The 22,261-nt window shown below is 36.5% G+C and overlaps 1 protein-coding gene across 1 annotated transcript in view; it reads right to left on the reverse strand.

Annotated features, from left to right (window-relative positions):
• LOC115421474 (neuronal acetylcholine receptor subunit alpha-7) overlaps window positions 1-22,261 on the reverse strand; it is a 78,563-nt gene that overhangs the window by 13,382 nt on the left and 42,920 nt on the right. Inside the window, exons 7-8 of the mRNA XM_030137378.1 lie at window positions 10,025-10,219; window positions 1,043-1,129 (exon numbers count right to left, since the gene is read on the reverse strand). Coding sequence (XP_029993238.1) covers window positions 1,043-1,129; window positions 10,025-10,219 — 282 coding nt within the window. The remainder of the gene's footprint in view (window positions 1-1,042; window positions 1,130-10,024; window positions 10,220-22,261) is intronic.

Raw genomic sequence — 22,261 nt, forward strand, 5'->3', positions numbered from 1 at the left:
ACACTTGTGGCATTCTTTCTACAATGGAAATCAAATATTCTTCAGAAAGTTCTTCCCGACTCTGTTGCAGAAGTTCCCATAAATGTGTAACACTTGTAGGTTGCTTTGCTTTCACTCTTCTGTCCCGTTCATCCCAAACCAGCTCAATGGGGTTTAAGTCTGGACACTGTGCTGGCCACTTCATGTTTTCAAGCGTACCATCTTGTTCTTTTTTCTTAAGTTAGTTATGGCATAACTTGGACTCATGTTTTAGGTCATTGTCTTGCTGTAGGATGAACCCCTGACCAACTAGACGCATCCCAGAGGGAACTGCATGGCGCTGCAGAATGCTGTGGTAGCCGTTTTGGTTCAGGGTGCCTTTCACCATTTTTTTTATGCTGTCGTCATGAATCTCACATTGCCGTTTGACTTTTCTCACTCTCTTCTAGCGCTGGCTTCCTTTTATGAACACACACAGAAGGCAGCAGTGTAAATTTTACAGAGTGTTGCATCATGGAACTTTGTAGCATTAATGTTGTTACGTTAGCAAGTGTAGTGCATTTATAGTGATTCTTCAGTCTGTCAGTGCTGCAGGTGTTCAATTTCTCTGTCGCTGTGGAAACGAAATCATGACGACTGAAAATGAAAAGGGAAAAGTTTCTCCTAAGATCATAAAAAGGAAAAAAAAAATGTGTCCAGTAGAAAAATATTACAGTTGTAACAGATGGTGAGTTTGTAAAGACAGTTTCAACACTGCAAACTGTCAAAGAAAATGATTCTGAGGAGGATACAACTTCCAACTTCTATGATGTAGTCATCCAGAAAAGATCAGACAAAAGACAGATTTTTTTTTTGTTTGGATTACCCACTCTATTTCCCAATAGATAAGCATATTTTCTTGCCATCTCAACATTTTAATCTCCTCCACATCACTCTGACTTTTGTTTAGGTTGGGAAAATGGTAAATACGATGGAAAATATTCATTCTGTTTCTATTTACAAAATGAGATAATTAAATGTCTCCGATGATGGATGGATGGGTGAAGCGTAAGTGATGTGTTACCTATCAGAGGAACAGAATCCGACGTTGCCGGCATGATCTCAGCCACTAGCAGCATGAAGACCGTTAAAGAAAGCAACACTGTGATCCCTGTAGAGGCAAAAAGCAGATTTATTTATTTATTCCAAGAAGAGAGGAGGCGTTTATGAAAAAAAAAAAACATCAACAGATAAGACATCAGTGGGTTAAAGAGAATAGTATGCATTCAATAGAGGAGATGAGGAGATGGTTATTGTACTTTCACATATTAAACCTTTCTGTGTGGAGTTTGCATGTTCTCTCTGGATACTTCACCTTCCTTCCACATGCACTAATAGGTTAATTGGAATGAAGACTAATAGGTTAATTGGTTAATCTAAATTACCCATAGTTGTGAATGTGAGAGTGACTGGTTTATCGTCTCTATATGTCAATGTAATGAACTGGTGGCACATCCAGCGTGTACCCCACCTTGGCCCAAAACGTAGCTCAGAGCCGTATAAAGAGAGTTGAGAGTACATTAAACATTTAAATACAGAATAATCATTGCAAAATGTGTTTATATCTTGTCTAAATGGCAATTACTGTTGTTTTTAAATTACTTTTTAATGCTTTGTCCTTTGTGCAATACAATCATGTGCAATAGTGATAATGGGATATGTATAGTGTAATTATGTGTGATGAAGATAGGGATATATGCAATACTGATTAAAAGAAATGTGCAGTATTATCATGTGCAATAGTGACAATGGGAAATGTGCAATACAATTATGTGTAATAATATCAGAGGGTTATATGCAGTGGAACCTTGTGTAACAGTGACAGAGGGACATGTGTAATGGTGACAGAGGGGTATGTGCACTACAATAGTGAGCAGTAATGATAGAGGGATATGTGTAATAGCAGCAATGGGATATTTACAATATAATCATATGCAAACCTTAATCAATTCATGCTTGGTGGTTTGCCTTGGTCCCCCTGCTTTTGTCTGTTTGTGTGTACTATGTGTTTTTCTTTTTACCCCACCCACTGAAAGCGAGGCAAGGGGTATTATTTTTGGTTTGGTTTGTTTGTTTCTTTGTTTGTTAACACTCTAGCAGCAAAAGTACTGGTTGAATTCATACCAGATTGGGTTTATAGATTGCCAATTATGCAGAATATACATGGTGTCCCAAAAAAATGTATACACACTTTAAATAATTGTAAAATAGGTGTTTATTAAAATTCATTTAATTTTCAAAATGTAATAGAATTTACAAACATCATTTAATTGTTTTGTCATCGCCTGTTCTCAAACTGACATTTGTTCTGGTCCAGACACTGCTAACAACACCAAGCAATGGAATCGCACACATCACGAAACAATTCCCTTGGTATTCCCTGGTGAACTTGCCAAACAGGTGGATTGAACGGAGGGGTTTCGCTGAATATCCTCCGCGTTCACCAGACCTCATACCACTAGACTTCTTTTACAGGGACACCTAAACGACAAAGTCTACGCTATGAGACCTGCAATAGTTGCTGAATTGAGAGCAGCCATTGAACGTGAATGCATGCAAATACCAAGGGAATTGTTTGGTGATGTGTGCGATTCCATTGCTTGGCGTTGTCAGTAATGTCTGGACCAGAACGAACGTCAGTTTGAGAACAGGCAGTGACAAAACAATAAAATTATTTTTGCAAATTCTATTACATTTTGAAAATTAAATGAATTTTAATAAACACCTACTTTATAATTATGTAAAGTGTGTATACATTTTTTGGGACACTATTTGATTATATTTTGGGAACAGTAGGGCAAACTTAAAATTTTTTTATCAATTTAAATCCCCCCCCCCCCCATTTACTTATAATGGGCAGAATTTCACATGTCTGTAGCAGCAAAACTATTGGTTGAATTCATACCAAATTTGGTTTATAGATTGCCAGTGACCCATAATAGATGTGGTTACATTTTGGGAAAATTAAGTCAAAGTTCACATTTTTTTATGAATTTTTACTTATAAAGGGCGAAATTTCAAATGTCTATAAAAACATCAATTTTGCTTCAATTTACTTCAAACTTGGCACATATATAGAGGCAATAGATATGCTGACATCAACACATGCATAAACATGATGACATCAGCTGCATTGATGCCAAAATAATTTACAGTATGTGCAAGGAGCGGGGTTTGTTGTGCCTGACACCACTTGTTGTATTTCTTGGTTCAGTTATGGTATTATGTTATCTGTAAGTTTCTTTTTTTTCTCTTCTCTTTTTTTTTTTTACCTGCCAATGGGACTTGAGATGGAAATTAGCCAGATGCCAATAATCTGTCATATTTACGTGTAAATGTTCATTAATACGAACTGTCCCATTTTAAAAATCAATCAATCAATAAATGTCAATTGTATGACAAGACTGAATTCTTCATTACAGCTGTCTGCGGAGGGCTACAGGGTTAAAAGTCAAAGGGTTACACATCACCTTTTAAAGCCTCCTAATAACACGACTGGATCAATAGTAGCAACAAAAACCATTAAGAAGGACACAAACACAAAGGAGACCTAAAGATGAATTATTGTGTCATAAAACTTTTTTTTTATGTTTTTGTGCATACATTAGACATTTCTTTTCCTCTCATGTAAGAAGAAGTTTATTTACTTAATTCCTGTCATTGGAGTGTTTTTTGTTAAATTACAGTTAAATGTCTAGTAACTAGTAATGACTGATAATTCTGTTGACATTCAGGCTGGCTTTCAGAGTCTTCGCATTAAATTTACAGTTAGAGACGTTGTATCTGATGCGAGCAGCTGGAAGCCTCGCAGCAGCTCGAACTTCCCTGTTTCATGATGTTTTACGGCTGATGAGAATCGACTCAGTGCCATCAGTCACACGAACGCTCAGCAGAGGAAACAGCAGCTGCAGAGCCTCCTGCAGCCGTTACAGCTGCACAATCAATCAATGAATCACAAGCATCTGCAGATTTCTGAAATTATACCAGAATGTGAAAGTGCATACAACATTAGCAGCACGGTGATATCTGGATTTGGGCTATGCTGTTGTCATCAGTGCATATTAATATTCTTTTAATGTCATTTCAAGATCAATTGGGGATCTTCTGCACCAAAAGGAGTTAAATCTATTGTTTACAGATAATGTTCAAAGACTGTGCTCTGACTGACTGGGTATAGTACTCCTATTTGAGGACATGGGGTATTCACTAAGCACATTTTATTCTGAATCTCTTGTGTACATAATAACTGGAAACTTACACAACGGGAGTGTCGCTGAAAAATCATTCATATCCTAGAGGCATTAAAAATCAATCCATCGTCAAAAAGAGCTGAAAAACTATATCGAGAGTTTTAATTAAAATAATTCTGTCACTTAGAGATGCAGGAAAATATTTTTTGTGAGAAGGCATTCTTTTGATCAAAGGTTTAGAGTTGCTCCATTATACTTAAAGAAGTTTAATGAAACATTATTCTTACCAGAAACTTTTTGAACACAACAAACCCCGCCCTTCGCACTTATTGTAGCTTATTTTGGCATCAATCCAGCTGATGTCATCATGTCTATGCATATGCTGATGTCAGAATATCAATTGCCACTATATATGTGCCAAGTTTGAAGTAAATTTAAACAAAATTGATGTTTTTGTGGACATTTGACATTTCACCCATTGTAAGTAAATGGAAGAAAAAAAAGATTTAAAAAATTCATAAAACATAAGAACTTTGACCTACTTTTCCCAAAATGTAATCACATCTATTCTGGGTCACTGGCAATCTATAAACCCAATTTGGTCTGAATTCAACCAATAGTTTTGCTGCTAGAGTGTTAACAAACAAACAAAACAAACAAACAAAAAACAAACATACCGAACCAAAAACAATATCCCTTGCCTCTCCTTCGGGGGGCGAAGTAATAAAGTTTTCCTCCTATTCTTCCTGTGAACTGTTTTCACCAGCCATACATCATGGATTTATTATAGGAAAACATCCTGACAGCATCAATCAGACTCAGTATCTAAATTATGGATGGGTATGTTAATTATTATTTGTAGTCGATTAGTCAAGATGTCACTGTTAATACGTGAACTTCATCCAAACCAACATTAATGACCATGGAAGGAGAGGGTGAACCACAAGAACACCATACTCTCAACACTTGACATGTGCAGCACTCAGTATGAGATAGTGCCATAAATAGTATTTCACATAATAGAAAATGATTTTCTTCTCTTGCAGTTCTTTTAACCCTTTATCGGGGGAGTGACTATTTGTTCGTAATTTCTACAAACATTACATATAGGGCCAATCCCATGCCTCAGTGAAGTCAAGAAGCATGTTGGTTTTTATAACACTATACAGTTATTTTCCAGCTGTAAATCGTGACTATTAGTGATTTTTGCCGGTTTATGACTTTATAACAGTTGTGTTATTGTATGTGTTGAGTTTTTAGCAAGTGGTGTTTGGATGTTTAATGGCAAGAGAAGGTAGATGACGATGTCTAATAACACACTAAGGTTAAAATTTTGAATTTCAGAGTATTTCAATGAGCGCCCTATAAAGGGTTGAGACGTCTTTTACAAAACACCTGTTGCTGTTAATCCCACCTGAGCCATTCAGTTGTAATTAAATCATTTGCCTATTGTTAATTCACTCATGACCATTGATGCTCATCCACTCTTGACTGTTTAGAACACAGTTTCCTTTTTCTTTGTTGTACTGTCTGTGCCAGGCTTTGATTAAGTGTTGTACAAATTGTTCAATGCTGAGTTACACAGGCAGACAGAATACACTCTGTCTCCGCTGTGCAGTGAATCAAGCCCTTTTCTTCTGTGTTTTACATAAATAATGGCGCCGTGTGTATTGTATTTTTGCCCTCTTACTGTTAAGCACTTCTTGACTTGTGTCTGTGAAAGATGCTGTAGAAATAAACACATTTACTTACACCTCAACCAGCCATAATTTAGACTCTGGAAGATATTGCCATCAGTGTCTTTATGAAATAAAAAAATAGGAAAAATGTCCCTGTTTCTCAGCATCATGTTCTATCGAGAATCAATAACAAGTTGAATTTGCGAGGTTGGTCTCTGCTAGAGTCCCGTGGTCTTGATGCAGGAGATTGATCTCCCCATAGAAGTGGGTGGTACTTTTGCTAGAGGAGAACTCAACTAATTACATAAAAGTCTATATATGACTTCCTATCAGTGCTCAATAGTAACTATATTGATATCTCTAACCATTTTTATGGTATAAATCAACAAAATATGGCCCATTATAAGTCAAGGCAAATTTTTAATATTTCAAAAATTCATCAAAAATATAAAAATCTAAATTTATGAAAACTGTGAACAAATTTTGTAGACATTGTCCCAAGGAAGCTACATATCAGCTCTGAAATTAATCTGACCAGTAGTGTCATCGGAGAAAATGTTTGAAGAAATTGCTAACGAAGACAACGATGAAGACGAAGACGACGAAGATAACGCTGGACACAGCCAGCCGGTGATCCGACAAAAATCTCCTCTCACCCCAAACAACAATGAAAAGATTGTTAAAAAAAAAAGAAAGATTTTGACAGTTCTTACTTATGACTAATCACCTAATCAGTTATTCCTAATCTAAGTTCCTGATCCAAACTCTCAGCCAATCAGCTGTTCAATCAGAGGACACCATGGCCAGGCGTTACTCATTACAGCTCTTTCAGTCTGCTGGAGACCAACTGTGGCATCAAAAATATCAGCCACCTTGATTCCATGAGGTTATCTTTTCTAGTGTCCTTGAGACATCATTGCAAGTCAGACAGAAATATAACCAGCATTCATTGTGCAGGATTCGCCAGTAAATCATCGCAGGTCTGGCTCCATCAGAATTCCGGGGTGAACCTTTGACTTTGTCTGAGTGAAAACATGAACACTTTTCTTCTTTAGTGTTCACAGTACAGATGCAGAGATGCTTGAAATATTTACAGTGATTACAGTTACTGCATATGTTTATATGTATCACTTAACTGGCAGCCACTGATAATGCTTCCAATTATTAAATATAAAGTATAGTAACTACTCATATGTATTTTATGTTGAAGTAAAAAAAAAAAAAAAAAAAGCAAAACAATTCTAGCCCTATAATCTGTCATTCTACTAGCACAAACACCACAATAAATCACTAGCTCACATTACTTGATAATCAGCGTAGCCTTCTCACAGTCACGAATAACATCTACTTTCCGGTCAAATATATAAAAAAATAAAATTGTCTGCAGTAAAAGAGCCAACGTCCAACTGAAGTGTCTGTCTGTGATTTTCAAACCATAAAAGTCACAAGGAAAAAATATCAGGAAAATGAGAATAGTTTGTAATTTTTTTAGTTTTTAATATTTTTTTTAAATTTAGCTCTATTTAAAAGTTCTCCTATTAAAATGTGCTCTTTGTCATGTTTCCTCTGTATTTGGATGTCTTTCAGTTTGACGTCATCTTTTCATATTTGTCCCTCTCATTTAACAAACAACATTTATGGGATCAAAACTGTAATGTGGGAACTTGACCCTTAAAGAACAGTTTTTGTAGTGACTTCCAAATGAATTTACTTACACATCTAAACATTCTTTAGTGATTTATCCCCATTTATTGTCATATTACCTTCTTTATTTTGTCTTTTTTAGTGTAAATCAGGTATTTTTCTATAAATTAATTGAGCTTGAATGAACATCTGCATAGAGTAAATTCAAATGTTATTATATCAAAATAGAAAAAACGGAATAAAATGCAACTTTTTCAGCCAAATATATTACCAACTCAACATGAAAAACTGTTTCCAACCATTGTCATTTGTCAAATGACATGGGTTCTATTACTGAATCAGTGCTGCAGAAAATGACAGTCTATTCACGCTCACTGTGGAGTCTTTGAACATCCAAATGGGTCATATCTGATCCTGCTGAAACGCTGAGAAACTGCATTTTACCAGAATTCTTTAAATGTATTGATCCGATTAATGGTTTGAAAGTTATTAGATAATTTAGATGGATAGATGCTTTTGGTTTCTGGTGGCTGTTTAAACTGGGGGTTAAAGCTGCAGTGCCTCATTGTGTTTTTCTATGGTTTTCCAAATTTAATGGTTACCTTTCAGCATATTATAATTTAATGGGGGAGTGATGATGAACTCAGCTCATGAGACGAGACGATACACGATATTGGGTTCACGAGAACGAGATGCGATGATATTTCACATTACTTTTAAGAAAACTAAAATGACAAAATATGACAGGACAAAGACTTTTTTTTAATTTAACAGAGTTACAAAACAATGTAGGTGCATTTTGAAATATTTTATAACTTGCATCCATGTATGACCTAAGCATGAGCTTTTAACTGTTGGACTTCTTTCCACAAATAAAATGTAGTATCTTTTTTTAAAGTGCAAACAACATGTGCAAAATTGTAAAATGGGCTCATATCAGCTGCAATGAAAACACCTATGTCTCTCATTATTGCTGCGGCTCTGGCGCTTGACTCTTGGAGTTTAGGTGCAAAGGCATCTGTCAGTGTTGTCTGGCCTTTAGCTGTTTGAATCACAGGTGCAGTGGGTTTTAGCAGCAAGCTGTGGTGGTTCTGTATGTGTCTGCATAGTGCTCGTGTTAGCCATGGTGTACAGTACTATTTTCTTACAGTGCTTGCGTATTTGTCCGTGTCTTGTCTTGTCCAGTTGCAGTTTATTATTTCCAGGCGCACCTGCAGAGTGAAATTGTGAGGTACATAAGTACCGCGACGTACCTTACCTACCTCCTACCTAAAAGTCTGGAAAGCTCACAGTCTGACAGGCTTCTGCCCTGTGCCCATGAGACAACTTTTCACCTAAACGAGAAATATTGTCACAATTTAATCTCGCAAGATCTCGTGGTATAAGATCTCGTCACACCCCTATAATTTAACTAAACTAAGAGAATATGAGAGTTCTGTCAACATCTGTGAACTCTTTTGGGCTGAAGAAAATCGCTTTTGTGATGCCATGATCCCTTATTTTCAGGCAGCAGTGGCATGAAACTAAGCCAAGTCGTCTACATGTATTATTAGTCTATTGATTTGGACTGAGAGGAGAGAGCTGCAGAAGGACGGTGTTCATCCTCAAGTCCTCACATTTTCTCCTGATTTTAACTTTAAACACATTACTAGACTGAAAGGAGACTCTCAGGAGACCAGGAGGCATCTCGTGTCTAACAGTTAACCTCTGAAAACTAATAATAATGGCTGTTAAGCAACTCATTAAACCTCTGTGAAAACACTGGATCAAAGAAAATTTGTTCAGAAAGAGAGGAAATATTCAGAGTATTTTTAGTGCGTTTTATAGCATATCTGGAGAGGGTCTTGCCTTGTTTTTAAAAAAAAAACAAAAAAAAAACCAATTACTCTAATGATTTATTAATAAGTACTTTTAATGTGTTCGTGTGTCCTGTCTTGTATCTTGTTGTTGCTGCATCACCATACTATGTAGGATTCTCAACATGGAAGTAGTAAGTGAGAAAATGTACAGGCTTTCTACAGGCTCTTGTAGTGCAGAAATAACTTAACGTGTATTGAATTTTTGGTTCAATCCAAGTCTCATTGCTTGAACTCTGAACACTGATGGATCTTATGACCTACATTAAAGGTCCAGTGTGTAAGATTTAGGGGTATTTAAGAGGTTATGGTCACAGAAATGGGATATAATATCCATAATTACCTTTTCAAAGTGATTTCATTACCTTAGAGTTAGTCATTTAGATCTGTAGATGGAGCAGGTTGCCTGTCATGTTTCTGTATTAGCTCTGGACTTCCTCTTCCTTTTTAAAAAAACACTGGCTGTAACTAGGTCTTTCATGTTTTTTACTCCAGGTGAGCACAGAGGGAATTCAGTTAGTTATAGTCTGCAACTGTGGAACTGCAGAACAGACAGTTCCACAGCCTGGCATTTAAAGAGCTGTTTGTCAGTCTTTGATAATCAAGAAGAAATATCCAAATGTGACTGAGTCCTCACCCAGGGAGATTTTCTCTCCGGAGTCAGCGGGCAGCAGGAAGACGAGCAGTGCAAGGGTGGAGATGAGGACACAGGGGATGAGGAGGTTGAGTCCATAGTAGAGTGTCCTCCTCCTCATTACCACAGTGAAGGTCACATCAGGGTACGGCTCCTTACAGCAGTCATAGAAACGCTCGTTCCTACGTCCAGGAACCTCTGCAAATAAAATAACAATACAGATGAGTTCAGGGCTCACATATCCTGAAGTTACTCCTAAAGTGGACTCTACAGATACTCGGGTATTGGCGCTCAAATACTTTTGTTTTTACACAAAATAAGTAAAGCTGAAGTGCTTCATAGTCTTGTTGCATCATCTGCCAAAAATTCCACAGTTACCTTTCAGCATATTATAGATAGATAGATAGATAGATAGATAGATAGATAGATAGATAGATAGATAGATAGATAGATAGATAGATAGATAGATAGATAGATAGATAGATAGATAGATAGATAGATAGATAGATAGATTTTATGATAGAATACAACAGCAAACACTATACATAAGAAATTAGAAGAATAAAAAATAACTGTAGAAAATCTGGACGAACAGAGTCAACAGTAAGGTGAAAAAATAAACTGTAATGTGCAAAGTAACATCTAATTTTTGATGTGATCTGAGAGGAAATGAGGCTTCAGCATCTCCTGTTTGCATGTGTTTTCAGTGTGTTGAAAATTTACACTACACCCCCAATTTTGTTTGATCACAAGTGTTTTAGACAGGTAGGCGGGTTAAATATGTGACTAACAGCTGTAATTACCAATCGCTGATCAGATTCTGTCAGACGCAGCCTGGATGTGACTCTACTCAAAGATATGAAAAGGGATTCACTTTACTATAATGATATAAAACGGCATCAGTCCTTTATCTTTACATTTATTCTTCTGAGTTGGATACATGGTAGAAATCTGCAGAAGGAATATGTGTATTTTTCAGTTCTGTCAGTTTCTCCCCAAATTTCAGCTCCTGCATCTTTGCCTGAATTAGTTGTCTAAATGGCAAAGGATTTAGCATTAAAATTTGCATTTCATTACATTTTATCATAATGTGCTCATCACAAAATACGTGGTATGGAGCACAAACACCATGACATAACAGAAAAAAGAATGATATACATTCAACATTAACAAAACTCATTGAAAAAAAAGGTAAAACCCTTTTCCGAAAGGTATCCAGTTAATGTATTGTCTTTGGTTGTTTGGATTGAAGAAACATTATAAGTTTATACATTGATGGATGCTGTGGGTAGTATTTTGGCAAATGCTTTTGATTAAATTCAACCACCTGTACATTAGCACATTCAAATAAATCATGGAATTCATCTCCCACACAACCATTACAGCACAAATGACAGACTCTCAGACTTCTTTCTAAACTTTTGTATCGTTTACAACTTTAGGGATCCTTGTGTTGTTTGTTCTAAAGTTACAAATTGCTTGCCTGTAACAAAGGTTTTTACATAACAGATAGTTTTCGAGTTTATATTCTGATTTAACATCAACATAAACATCACATGAAGTCATATCCCTGATTTTTACATTTTTATACATGCTGGTCTTTCTGATGGTTTACCAAACTTCAAGGCTGTATGTACTGGTAACGATATTCTAACATAAAATAAACCGCAGTAGAGTCAAGAATATGACACATATAAAGAGTATAAAGACTTTGGGACATTCCTTTGAGTTAAACCCTTAACTATCATTTTGCCACACTGTCTGCCTGACCTGCAGGAATGAGGCCATTTTAACCTCAAATGGCTCAGAAAGTAATTTATTCCTCCATGGGAGAGGTATTTAAACATTTCACAGAAAATCAAATCCTCCCCCGGTGCTGCTGTGTGAGGCGTGAAAGCGTCTGCTGACAGTAATGAGGCCTACTCTGAGTCTATCACCAGAATAATAATCTGTTGCCATAATGTATACGACAGATTAATGACAGAATCCAAAACATGATGAATTCAGATAAGCACATATGATGACGTGATAATAACCATCGGCTGCAAAATGAGCCTTTTCACAGTCTCACCTTCCTTACTTCATCATTTCTCTTTAATCCTCTGGTGTGCATTCGTCTGATCACATGACTCAGTCCCACTCTTCACCTTAAGGCTTAATCATTAAACCCTCTGACGTCAGCTGGTAGGTACAAGAGGCTGCGAAGGCTCTAAATTGAATAAAGGGGAGTGGGACAGCTCTTGGAAACATACCACATGACATCACTACAACAAAACCAAAGCAGGTTTCATTGTAGGATTGTTTTGTTTTTTTTTAAATTTTGTTATATTTCTGCTTTAAAATGGTCAAAAATGAGTGTGACAGGAGTGCAGCATGATAGTAAGTGTTTATTATATTATATGGCAGAATTATTTACAACAGTAACCATGTCAACCAGATAAACGGATGAAGAGATGAAGAAGGTAAATTATACACCCATAGTGGATGCTACTCTGTTGTAAGGTTTTGTTATGTCAGTTCAGAATAAATCTGTTCATTTCTTTGCATTAATGTGTGACATATTGGTTGGTGGTGGTTCTGGTGGTGTATGGAGACCTTAAACACTATCATTCATGTCAGAAAGCGCAGTACAGTGCACATACTCACTGGTAATGATGGTACAGTGATGTTATCCTTGACACATGGTTGAGTAAAAGAAAGACTGAAGGCGTCAGGCTTTACATAAACCGTGTTTATATGAAATGCTGTAGTGAAATTAATTCGTGAAAGCAATTCCAGCAACATGTCAGACCAAAGACGCATGTTTCTGTAATTGAAAAAGAGCTTTTTCCTGTTTTGTGTGTGTTTTCATTGCATTCAGTCCAAAAGCTGCCACTCTATACGTTAGTCTTTCTGCTACTATGTCATGTTAGCTTTATATTTTCCTTTTTTTTTTTTCTTTTTTTTTTCCTTTCTCCTTCTCCAGCTTTATAGTTTCCTAAACACAGGACAGAGCATCATTTTGAACATTTAACCCTCAGACCAGGGGATTTTCCAAAATGTTGAACATAGGGCTGGGCGACATGGAAAAAATATCATTTCACGATATTTTTTTTTCATATCAGAAGATATCGATGTGTATCATGATATAAATCAAATCACTATTTTTGGTAAGCTTAAACTTTCTGTTATTCATAAGTTAGATGTGAAGACATCACAAGGTTATTTTTGATTTAAACATGATACATTTTCTGTCAGAGGTTGAACATGACAGATGTGCTGAAGAATATTATACAACTGTTTCAGATAAATAAAACAGGTCCATATATTTAAAACAAAACTAAAAGTCTGACCAGCAGGCAAAAGTTTTCAGGTTTTAAAAGAGAACACAAACAAAACAGACCATCTTCACCAAACAATACTGGGGGTATATACGTGGGGGTGGTTCTGTAACTTCTGTAACTGGTGTAAAACCGAAAGTGAAACTAAAGGAAAGGTGAGTGTTTGCGTTTTTCACATAGGCTACATGTATTCATTCTGTACACCTTCGTATTGTATTGAAGGCCCCGAACCGAAACACTTCGCATTCTACTTTTTAGTAACCTGGTCGCTCGAGTTCTCTGTCACATTTTCTCCTGAGGGAACACTCATTATCTCCCGCTGCAGCCCAAACATTAGTGTGTGTGCTGCGGCTGCTCTTACACCTGTGCTGTGTGTGTCAACCTAACTTGATGTAGCTCTTGCGTGATTAGTTCAGTGCAGCTCTACTTAATTATGATTGGCTGTTCTAATGTCTGTCAAAACATGGACGAATGAATTCTATTGAAATTGTATCAAGCATGTTTCATATTTCTATTGAGGAAAAGTTATTTTGCCACATATATCATTATCGTTTTATCACCCAGCCCTAGGTGAACTCCTCCTTTACCTGTGACGGACAGATGGAGCCACAGGTACTTCTGTTTTTTTGGACGTAATGAGCCTTCTCCTTAGTCCACTTTCCCTTTTATGGCTATTTAACTGATTAATTGCTGGAAGAGGTATAGATAAACCCTCTCTGGTTTTGTTTTATCCTCCTGCACAGGAGTGCACCATGCCTGGCTGCATTTCATTTGCCTATACATCGCTACATTGCTCAGTACATTGGTTTTAATCTTCGATGTGGTGGTGGAGGGGAGGGGCCAGGGGGTGAATGGGAAACATGCTGCTGAGATTTTCAATTAAGTTCCCCCTGAACGGCCCATTGGCTCAACAGCGTCTCTGGAGGGGGCTCACTTTCAGTCTCTCCCTTTCCATTTCATACTTTCTTTCATCAGCTGGTACAAAGAGAGGAGCTTCACCTCCCCTGAGACCCACTGAGCCCAACCTCTACTTCACCTGCAGGAGACTTCTCATCTGAGGTCCTGAACTGTTTATTAGCACCACGTTAATACCCACTGATGCTAATAATGAGTTGTAGACACAAGTTCTGCAAGTATTATGACGCTGCATTGCAACTTGGAACAGCAAAGCTTGGCTGATGTTAGCAAAAGGAAGGACGCTTGAAGGTAAAATGCACATTTTTAACCTGAGTACAACTTTATTTGTCCCCTGAGGATCAATTAGTTGTGCAGCACTAATGGAAGAAGTGTTCAGAACCTCAACTTATGTAAAAGGACTAAAACCATGCTGAAGAACTTTAAGTGAAACCTCTGCACTCAAACACCTTCTTAAGTAAAAGCATAATCATAATTATGCAATAAAATGGCCTCTCAAATTATTTTGCTGTTATTTATCCTCTGTTCAGAGAGAATATATCTCTAAAAGTTTTAAGGAAAGCATTAAGCATACTCAGATTTTCCCATTTTTTTCCCCAAAATATATATTCATTCATTCATTCATTCATTCATTCATCTTCTGAACCTGCCTTATCCTCACTAGGCTTGCTTGGGGTGCTAGAGCTTATCCCAGCTACCTATGGGCGGAGGCGGAGTACACCCTGAATGAGTTGCCAGTTCATCACAGGGCTGACATATAGATGAACAACCAATTCAACATATATATTTTGAAAATATATATATGTATAAAACAAAAAAAATGTAAAAACATAAATGTTCATTGTGGAAGGAATGGGGTGGGGGTGGTTGTACGGTTACAGTTTTAAATGGATGGTGTTAAACAGGCCCATTGTAGATTAAATTGTCATACAGGGAGAATAAGAATGTAGTTAGATATCGTTAGCCTCATAATAGATCATAGCCAATGATGAAAAATGAAGCAGCAGTGTTAGGAGAGTAAAGTTACGCACAATTTGGCCAAAAATATGACATAGGCAATTATGCTACGAGGCTAACGATATGGTGATGTAAAAAGGAATCAACTCAGGATGTATTACAGGTGAGATGGTCTGTTATGGTTGAGGGGAGTTTGTATGGTCTGTTAATTCGTCAAGCAAGTGATTTATTCATCATTTTATTCTCTTTCCAACTGAGTAAGATGGTCTTCTTGGTTATAGTTAATGCTATCAGGATGAGGATCTGGAGATGTTTGGAGATTGTAAGTGAGGAGAGGTCACCTAAAAAGAGGTATGGAGGACCCTGGACAACTCTCCCAGGACCTATAATCAGAACTGTCTAATATTCAGGCAGAACCAGAATGAATGGAAATGTATGAGTGGGAGTGTGTCTTCTGTGCAGGATCTTTTTGGAGTTGCTTGAAATAGAAAATGTTTTACTGTGTGTAGTTTGCCAGGTGGTGTCCAGGTGGTGCATATTCATGTCTGATGTCCATTTATTTACTGTCAGTCAAATGGTTTCATCATGATCAGAGAAGAGTTTATAAATCAGTGAGAGTTATATTCCCAGGTTGAAGTGAATTTAGCTTTATTTAACCCATAAAGACCCAAACAGCCACCGTCGACCAAAACCATCTGCTGATCTAAAATGTTTAATACCTGTTGATCCACTAATCCTATCAATACGTGTAAATAATTGGTGTAAAAGGCAGTTTGTCATCTTTTCATAGTCATCAGATATGACCCATCTGGACATTTAGATGCTTCGTAGTGAATGTGGAAACACTGTCATCTTCTATTGATTCGCCAGTAAAACCAATGAAGTTGGATAAATGACAGTGGATGTACACACTTGGTTTATGTTTAGTTAATGATATATTTTGCAAAAAAGCGTCCCTTTTTCGTCAGTTTTTTGTGTTTCTGATAAAATAACCTTGAATTTACGCTGAGCTTTTATAAACATCTACATGATCTGTAAATTAACTATTAAAAAATACCAGATTTTCACTTGAAAATGCAAAATATATAGGATAATATTAGAATAAATGGTGATAAATCACTTAAGAAAAGGTAAATATAGAGAAAAATTCATAACTGACACAAAATCAGCACTGGGTCTGTATGGGTTAATGTACCTCCCATAAACACAATACCTGAGGACATTCTCACACACAATAAAACAGTGACATGCATTAAATACACTTATCTCAAATAACAGATTTATAATAATGAAACTTCAGTGGATTCATGTATTGTCTAGATATCCATTTGTATTGTTATAACACAGTGAGTATTTACTGTTTGAGTCTAAACAGAAGCAACGTTTGAGCTATGGGAATTACTTATTTTCTCACTTTGGAAAAAATAAGTTACATCAAAAGAAATAAACTCAACAAGTTTCATGAAATATTGAACATTTTCTGCAACATCCCGGACAATTACAATGTGCAGAAGGAACAGAATGATGATGAAATGATCTTTTTCAAGTGGAGTGTATCTGACGTTTTACTTTGATTTCTTTGCATTGCTTTCTCCTTTTAATTTTTTATTTACTTTTGATCAAATGCAATGAAAAGATGTTTAACAAGTAATATTCTATAATAATTAAGAGGGCAGCTGGGATCATGGATCAGAAGATGAATGAATGAATAAATAACCCTTTGGTATCCCACCCAGAGAGGCCCTGCCTAATCACCGAAAGCGTATAATCTGTGCAGTGTCGGAGTAATATTTTTTGTTTTTTTTCTTTTGTATTTCATTAATTTGAGCTTCAAACAACAATACCAAATATTCAACAATTGTCCTATGTTCAACCTTTTAAATAAAAAAAATTAAATTAGGTTACTTTTTTTTGGTGGCTTTTTGTAGCCTGGCATATGTCAATGATTAACAACAACATTGGTTAATATAGATTATTATTTTTTGGGCCAGGTCAAATGTTAAATGCTAAAGTGTCATTGTGCATTTTGTACTCACTTGGTGATAATGTACTGATTTCAGTGAAAAAATGACCAACTTTTGGATTCTAACCTGTAATGTACAAAGAAATGGTTTTGTCACAATATATTGCTCAAGGAAGGGTGTGATCATTATTTGGATTGTCAGGTTGTTATATTGTATGGGGTGTGTGCATACATGGGTATGTGGATGTGGGTTGGTGTACAGATGTAGATATAAGTTGGTGTGTATGTATATTTGTATGTGACTGTATGTGTATGGGTGTATAGGTTTGTAGGAGTGTGTATATATTTTATGGGTAATCGTAATATTATGATGTATAACGTGATTAAGCACTAACAGTCTGAGGACTGGAATCAGGGGTAGGACTGCATAAGCAGTGGCTTGTTCCTACTCCCTGTCAGGCACAACAGTTGCTCCATTTTCTATTTCTACTTCTAGTTTTTAGCTTACTGGCCGACAGGCCGTAAGCTATTGTCGTCATGCGGCGTCTGTTGTCGTCGTCTGTCGTCCGTTACAAAAATTTCAATCATCTTCTTCTCCGAAACTACAATTCCGATTGACTTCAAACTTCTTTATGATCATGTCAACAAAAGTTAGTGAAAATATTTGGATCCAGATCTGATTCTGGGTTTGGTGCAACTTTGAAAAATTTCCCCATTATAAGAGATAGGAAGTGGATCGATGCAATAACTCAGTAAATATAAATGATATCCAGTCTAAATTTCTACAGTTCAGCCCTGATGGGGAGATGACCAAACATAATGGCCACATGCTGATCAGGATCTTCTTCTGGATCCGGGAACTTACGGAAAATTTAACATGGGCTGTTATGGGGAAAACATTTCAATCGTCTTCTTCTCCTAAACTACAGTTCTGATTGACTTCAAACTTGGTATACAGCTTCTGTATGATGATGTCAACACAAGGTATTGAAATTATTTCGATCTGGATCTGATTCTGGATTTGGTGCCACTTTGAAAAATTTTCCCATTATAAGAGATAGGACGTGGATTGAATCAGTAAGTATCAATGATATGAAGTTGGAATTTGAATTTTTTACAGATCTGATTGGAATATGACCAAAACATGGCCTATTTCTGTAATATAATACATACACATAACTGGGTGATAATAAATGGCATCTGGATACATTTCCCAAAGCTTTTAATTTGGCCGGTAAGCTACAGGGCCATTGGTCCTATTTTTATTTATTGTTTTTTTTAGTTTAGTTTTGTTTCTTTTGTTTTTCTCCCTTTTTTCCACTGTTTTATATTATGTCTGTGTCTGAAATAAACTTAACAAAAAAACAAACATAATATTAGTTGTGAAAAATGATATGACCTTTTAGAACATGAAGTACAGGGTGTGCATAAAACGCTCACTTGGATACTGGAAGGATAATTCAGTAAAAAAACAGGCAAAATATATCTAAATAAAATGAAAATGATGTTTACCATGTGTTCTATGGTAACACGAATGTTATCCTTTAATACCTTGGAGTTCAGTAGGGAGGCGTCTGAGGCCATGAAGGACTGTGGGTATTTACGTGTGACTGTAGGTGGAAGGTCTGGGTGCTGTCAGACCAAAGGGTTCTGCTGTGTTTACAACTATTTATCAGCTCAGTCACCAAAGTAAAACATTGCCTTTGTGTATTTATCCAAAGCCCAGATATCTACTGTATAATGTCAGTGTAATTTGTCTCGGAGGTGGTTAGATATAAAACCCAGATCATTGCTACAAGAGAGGAATTCACATCCTAGCTCTTATGAGTTATTAAATTTTGGCTATAAAACTGCTTCACGACTTTAAAAAGATCAGATGGTTTGGTTTAAATAGTAAGAAATACATTTTAAATCTTTTTTTTAATCACGTCTTTATGGACTTCTGCGTTAAACCAAGCCCCAGCATCTTTCTCAAACTCTAACAAAATTTTACAAGTACCCAAACACACCCATAAAAACTGTAATAATACTGTGCCACAATCTGCACAAATTGCCATAAACTATGTTTGTGAACAATTTATTTTTACATTCATTTGCCTCTTGGAAATTACATTCATCATCAAAACTTAACTCTCAAAGACTTAAACAGCTGCCAGAAACCAAAAGCATCCAGTGATCTAAAATGTTTGATAACTTTTTAACAAATAATCCTATCAATACATGTAAATAATTCAGGTAAAATGCAGTTTGTCCTCTTTACACTGTCATCAAATATGACCCATTTAGATGTTTGGAAACACCATCATCTTCTGTAACACTAGCTGGGTTTCCATTACAGTTTTCCTCAAAATAAAAGCGATATTTCTACAGTTTCAACAAAGTACAATTGCTACTTGTAGGTGTTTCCAATGAAGAGTGTTTGGCTTCTGATGCGTGATTCTAGTAAAGTCCCATCTTGCAACATGTCGTAATTCTCGTAAAATACTGTATAGTTCTCGTAAGACGCTCGTTTAAGGAAGATAGACACACTGAGTTTCATGCCAAACCTCCACACTGTTGGCACTGTAGTGCTGGTTCATTTACTGTTGTTGCAGTGACTGTCTTAAACAAAAGAAGAAGGGAACGTATAATCCTCCCAAGGCAAAGTCCTTATTTATGGCAGCGGCCACACACAGAATGGATTTCTTGGAGAGAACTGTACATCAGGAATTCACAGTGGTGTAGTGGTCCCTGGAAAAATGGGTACACTCTCAATTTTTACCCTTTTTGTTTTTTTTTTTTCTTTTAAGAAGTCCAGAAAAACAACGTTTTAGAAACAGTGACATATAAGACTACTCTATTTAGTTTACCCAAAAATCCATCAGTAGTATTTGCTCACTATTATAAAATTATCATGACTTGATGTGGAGCAGTTTGTAGGTTTTACTGGTCACACAAGCAGCTGCATGAATGTAAATGTAATCAACATGAGGCAAACATAGGATAACATTAGCCTTTCATAACGTTAGCCTTTCATAATGTCAGCCTACTTGCATAGTTGAACTATTGGCAACAACATCTCTTCTCTAAATGTGCAGTCATATGGCTAGTAGTTTAAAACTGACTCATTCTGAAACCACCTTAAAACTTACCTCAGAATTATGTATTCAATGAAAGTAGGTTCTCTCAATATGTGTCACTCATTTGAAAGAAGTTTATTTTGCCTTTCTTGTTCATATTTCCAATAGTCGCACATCTTTCAACACGACATGCAGTGACCTGTCAATCAACTGGGATGGCCCTGGCACTTGAAGTGGCCAATCAGGTTCCAGAGGTGGCCAGTGCTAAGCAGAGCCCTGGCTCTGGCTCTAAGTTAGCAATATTCTCCTCAGCATGACCCACCCTACTCTGCCTCTGATTGGCTCATCAGTCCTCATGCCTAAAGTTAACCAATCTAATCAGTGAAGGTACTAAGTACTAGCCAATTAGAGGCAGAGTAGGGCGGGTCATGGCTTCACTATCCTAGGGGAAAACATGGGCAATTTGACTCAGATACTACTGAATGGTGCACATCAGGGGGATTTAGAAGTGGGTATACACAATGCTGACTGAAAAATAAGTGGGTATACTCTGTATACCCCCGTATACCCTGGACTACACCACTGGGAATTCACCTACAAGTTGTGGACGCAGAATTTTCGAATGACCCGGGCAGCATTTAATGAACTGTGTGATGTTATTGAACCTTTCATGGCACCAGACTTGTCATGCCTTCTGGAAGCAGTTCCTACACAAAAGTGAGTGGCTACTGCCCTGTACAAACTAAAACCACCTGTTTTGAGTACAGGGTCACAGGGGAGACGTTTGGCCTGAGCAAAAAAAAACCTGCACAGATGGGTGAAAATGCACAAAATGTGTTTTCATTACATTTTTACACTACACTTCTATATATATATCGAAAGTCTCTAAAACCACCTTATGAGAGCATAAAAACTTTTTTTACGATCTTTGACAGTTTTTGCGGCATGTCGGTGTTTCCATTACCAGTTTTCTATTGCACAATTTAAATTTTGCACATTTCTGAGGGTGATGGAAACCCAGCTATTGATTCACCTGTAAAACCCATGGAGTTTGACAAATATCAGCAGTTGCAGATACTTTTATGTTCAATTAATGATATATTTCGCTAAAGAAGTCACTTTGTCTTCAGTTTTCTCTGTTTTGATGTAATAACCTCTGAATTTACCCTGAGCTTTTATGAACATCTACATGATCAGGAAATTATATATAGAAAAATATCTAATTTTCACTTAAAAATGCTGAATGTAGAAGATACATTTTTAATAAAATAGTGATACATTACTTGGGGAAGGTAGAGAAAAATTCCACAAAGAATTCTAGGTCTTAAATGATTAATTACTGTGTTTAAAGCAATGTATGACTTTTGGAAATTTATTTGAAATGAATTTTTCAAATTTGAAAAACCCCAGTGATAGCCTAATCATCCTTAATCCATTAGTCTTTCTGTGCTTATGCACCTGAATCTCTTCCCTCACGGTGAACAACTTTGAAGACAACTCATTCATAAACACAGTCCGCTTGTTTACATAGAATGACTAATGGATTAGTGATAATTAGGGTATCACTGGGGTTTTTACAAATTTGAAAAAAAAAACTGTGACGAAAGTCATGCGCTGCTTTAAATAAAACTTTACATGGGAGGCATTCTGTTTATAATGTATTTGTATTTGCATGTCTGTTATGCAGGATCATAATTTAAGAGGTTTATTGTTATAAGACAGACAGACTTTTCTGTTGAATAGCGGTTTTACAGTTACAGATCTGAATTACCTTTATTGGTGGAATTTCTTGTTTTAGATTAATGGAATTGTACCTCCTAATTTTTTTTTTTTTTTTAAAAGCAGATCATACTCAAAGGTTAACTTACTCACAATTATAGTACCCAGGTACTTCAACCTGTGTGATAAAAGTTTCCATTCTGGCAAAAAATCTCAATTAATCAAAAGAGAACAAGCATGAAATTGAACATCTCTAAGGCTTCTCATGTAATCCTGTGGGAAGAGTAGATAAAGGTTCAGCGTGCAG

The sequence above is a fragment of the Sphaeramia orbicularis genome, chromosome 6 (assembly GCF_902148855.1).
Source record: "Sphaeramia orbicularis chromosome 6, fSphaOr1.1, whole genome shotgun sequence".
In the NCBI taxonomy this organism is placed as follows: domain Eukaryota; kingdom Metazoa; phylum Chordata; class Actinopteri; order Kurtiformes; family Apogonidae; genus Sphaeramia; species Sphaeramia orbicularis.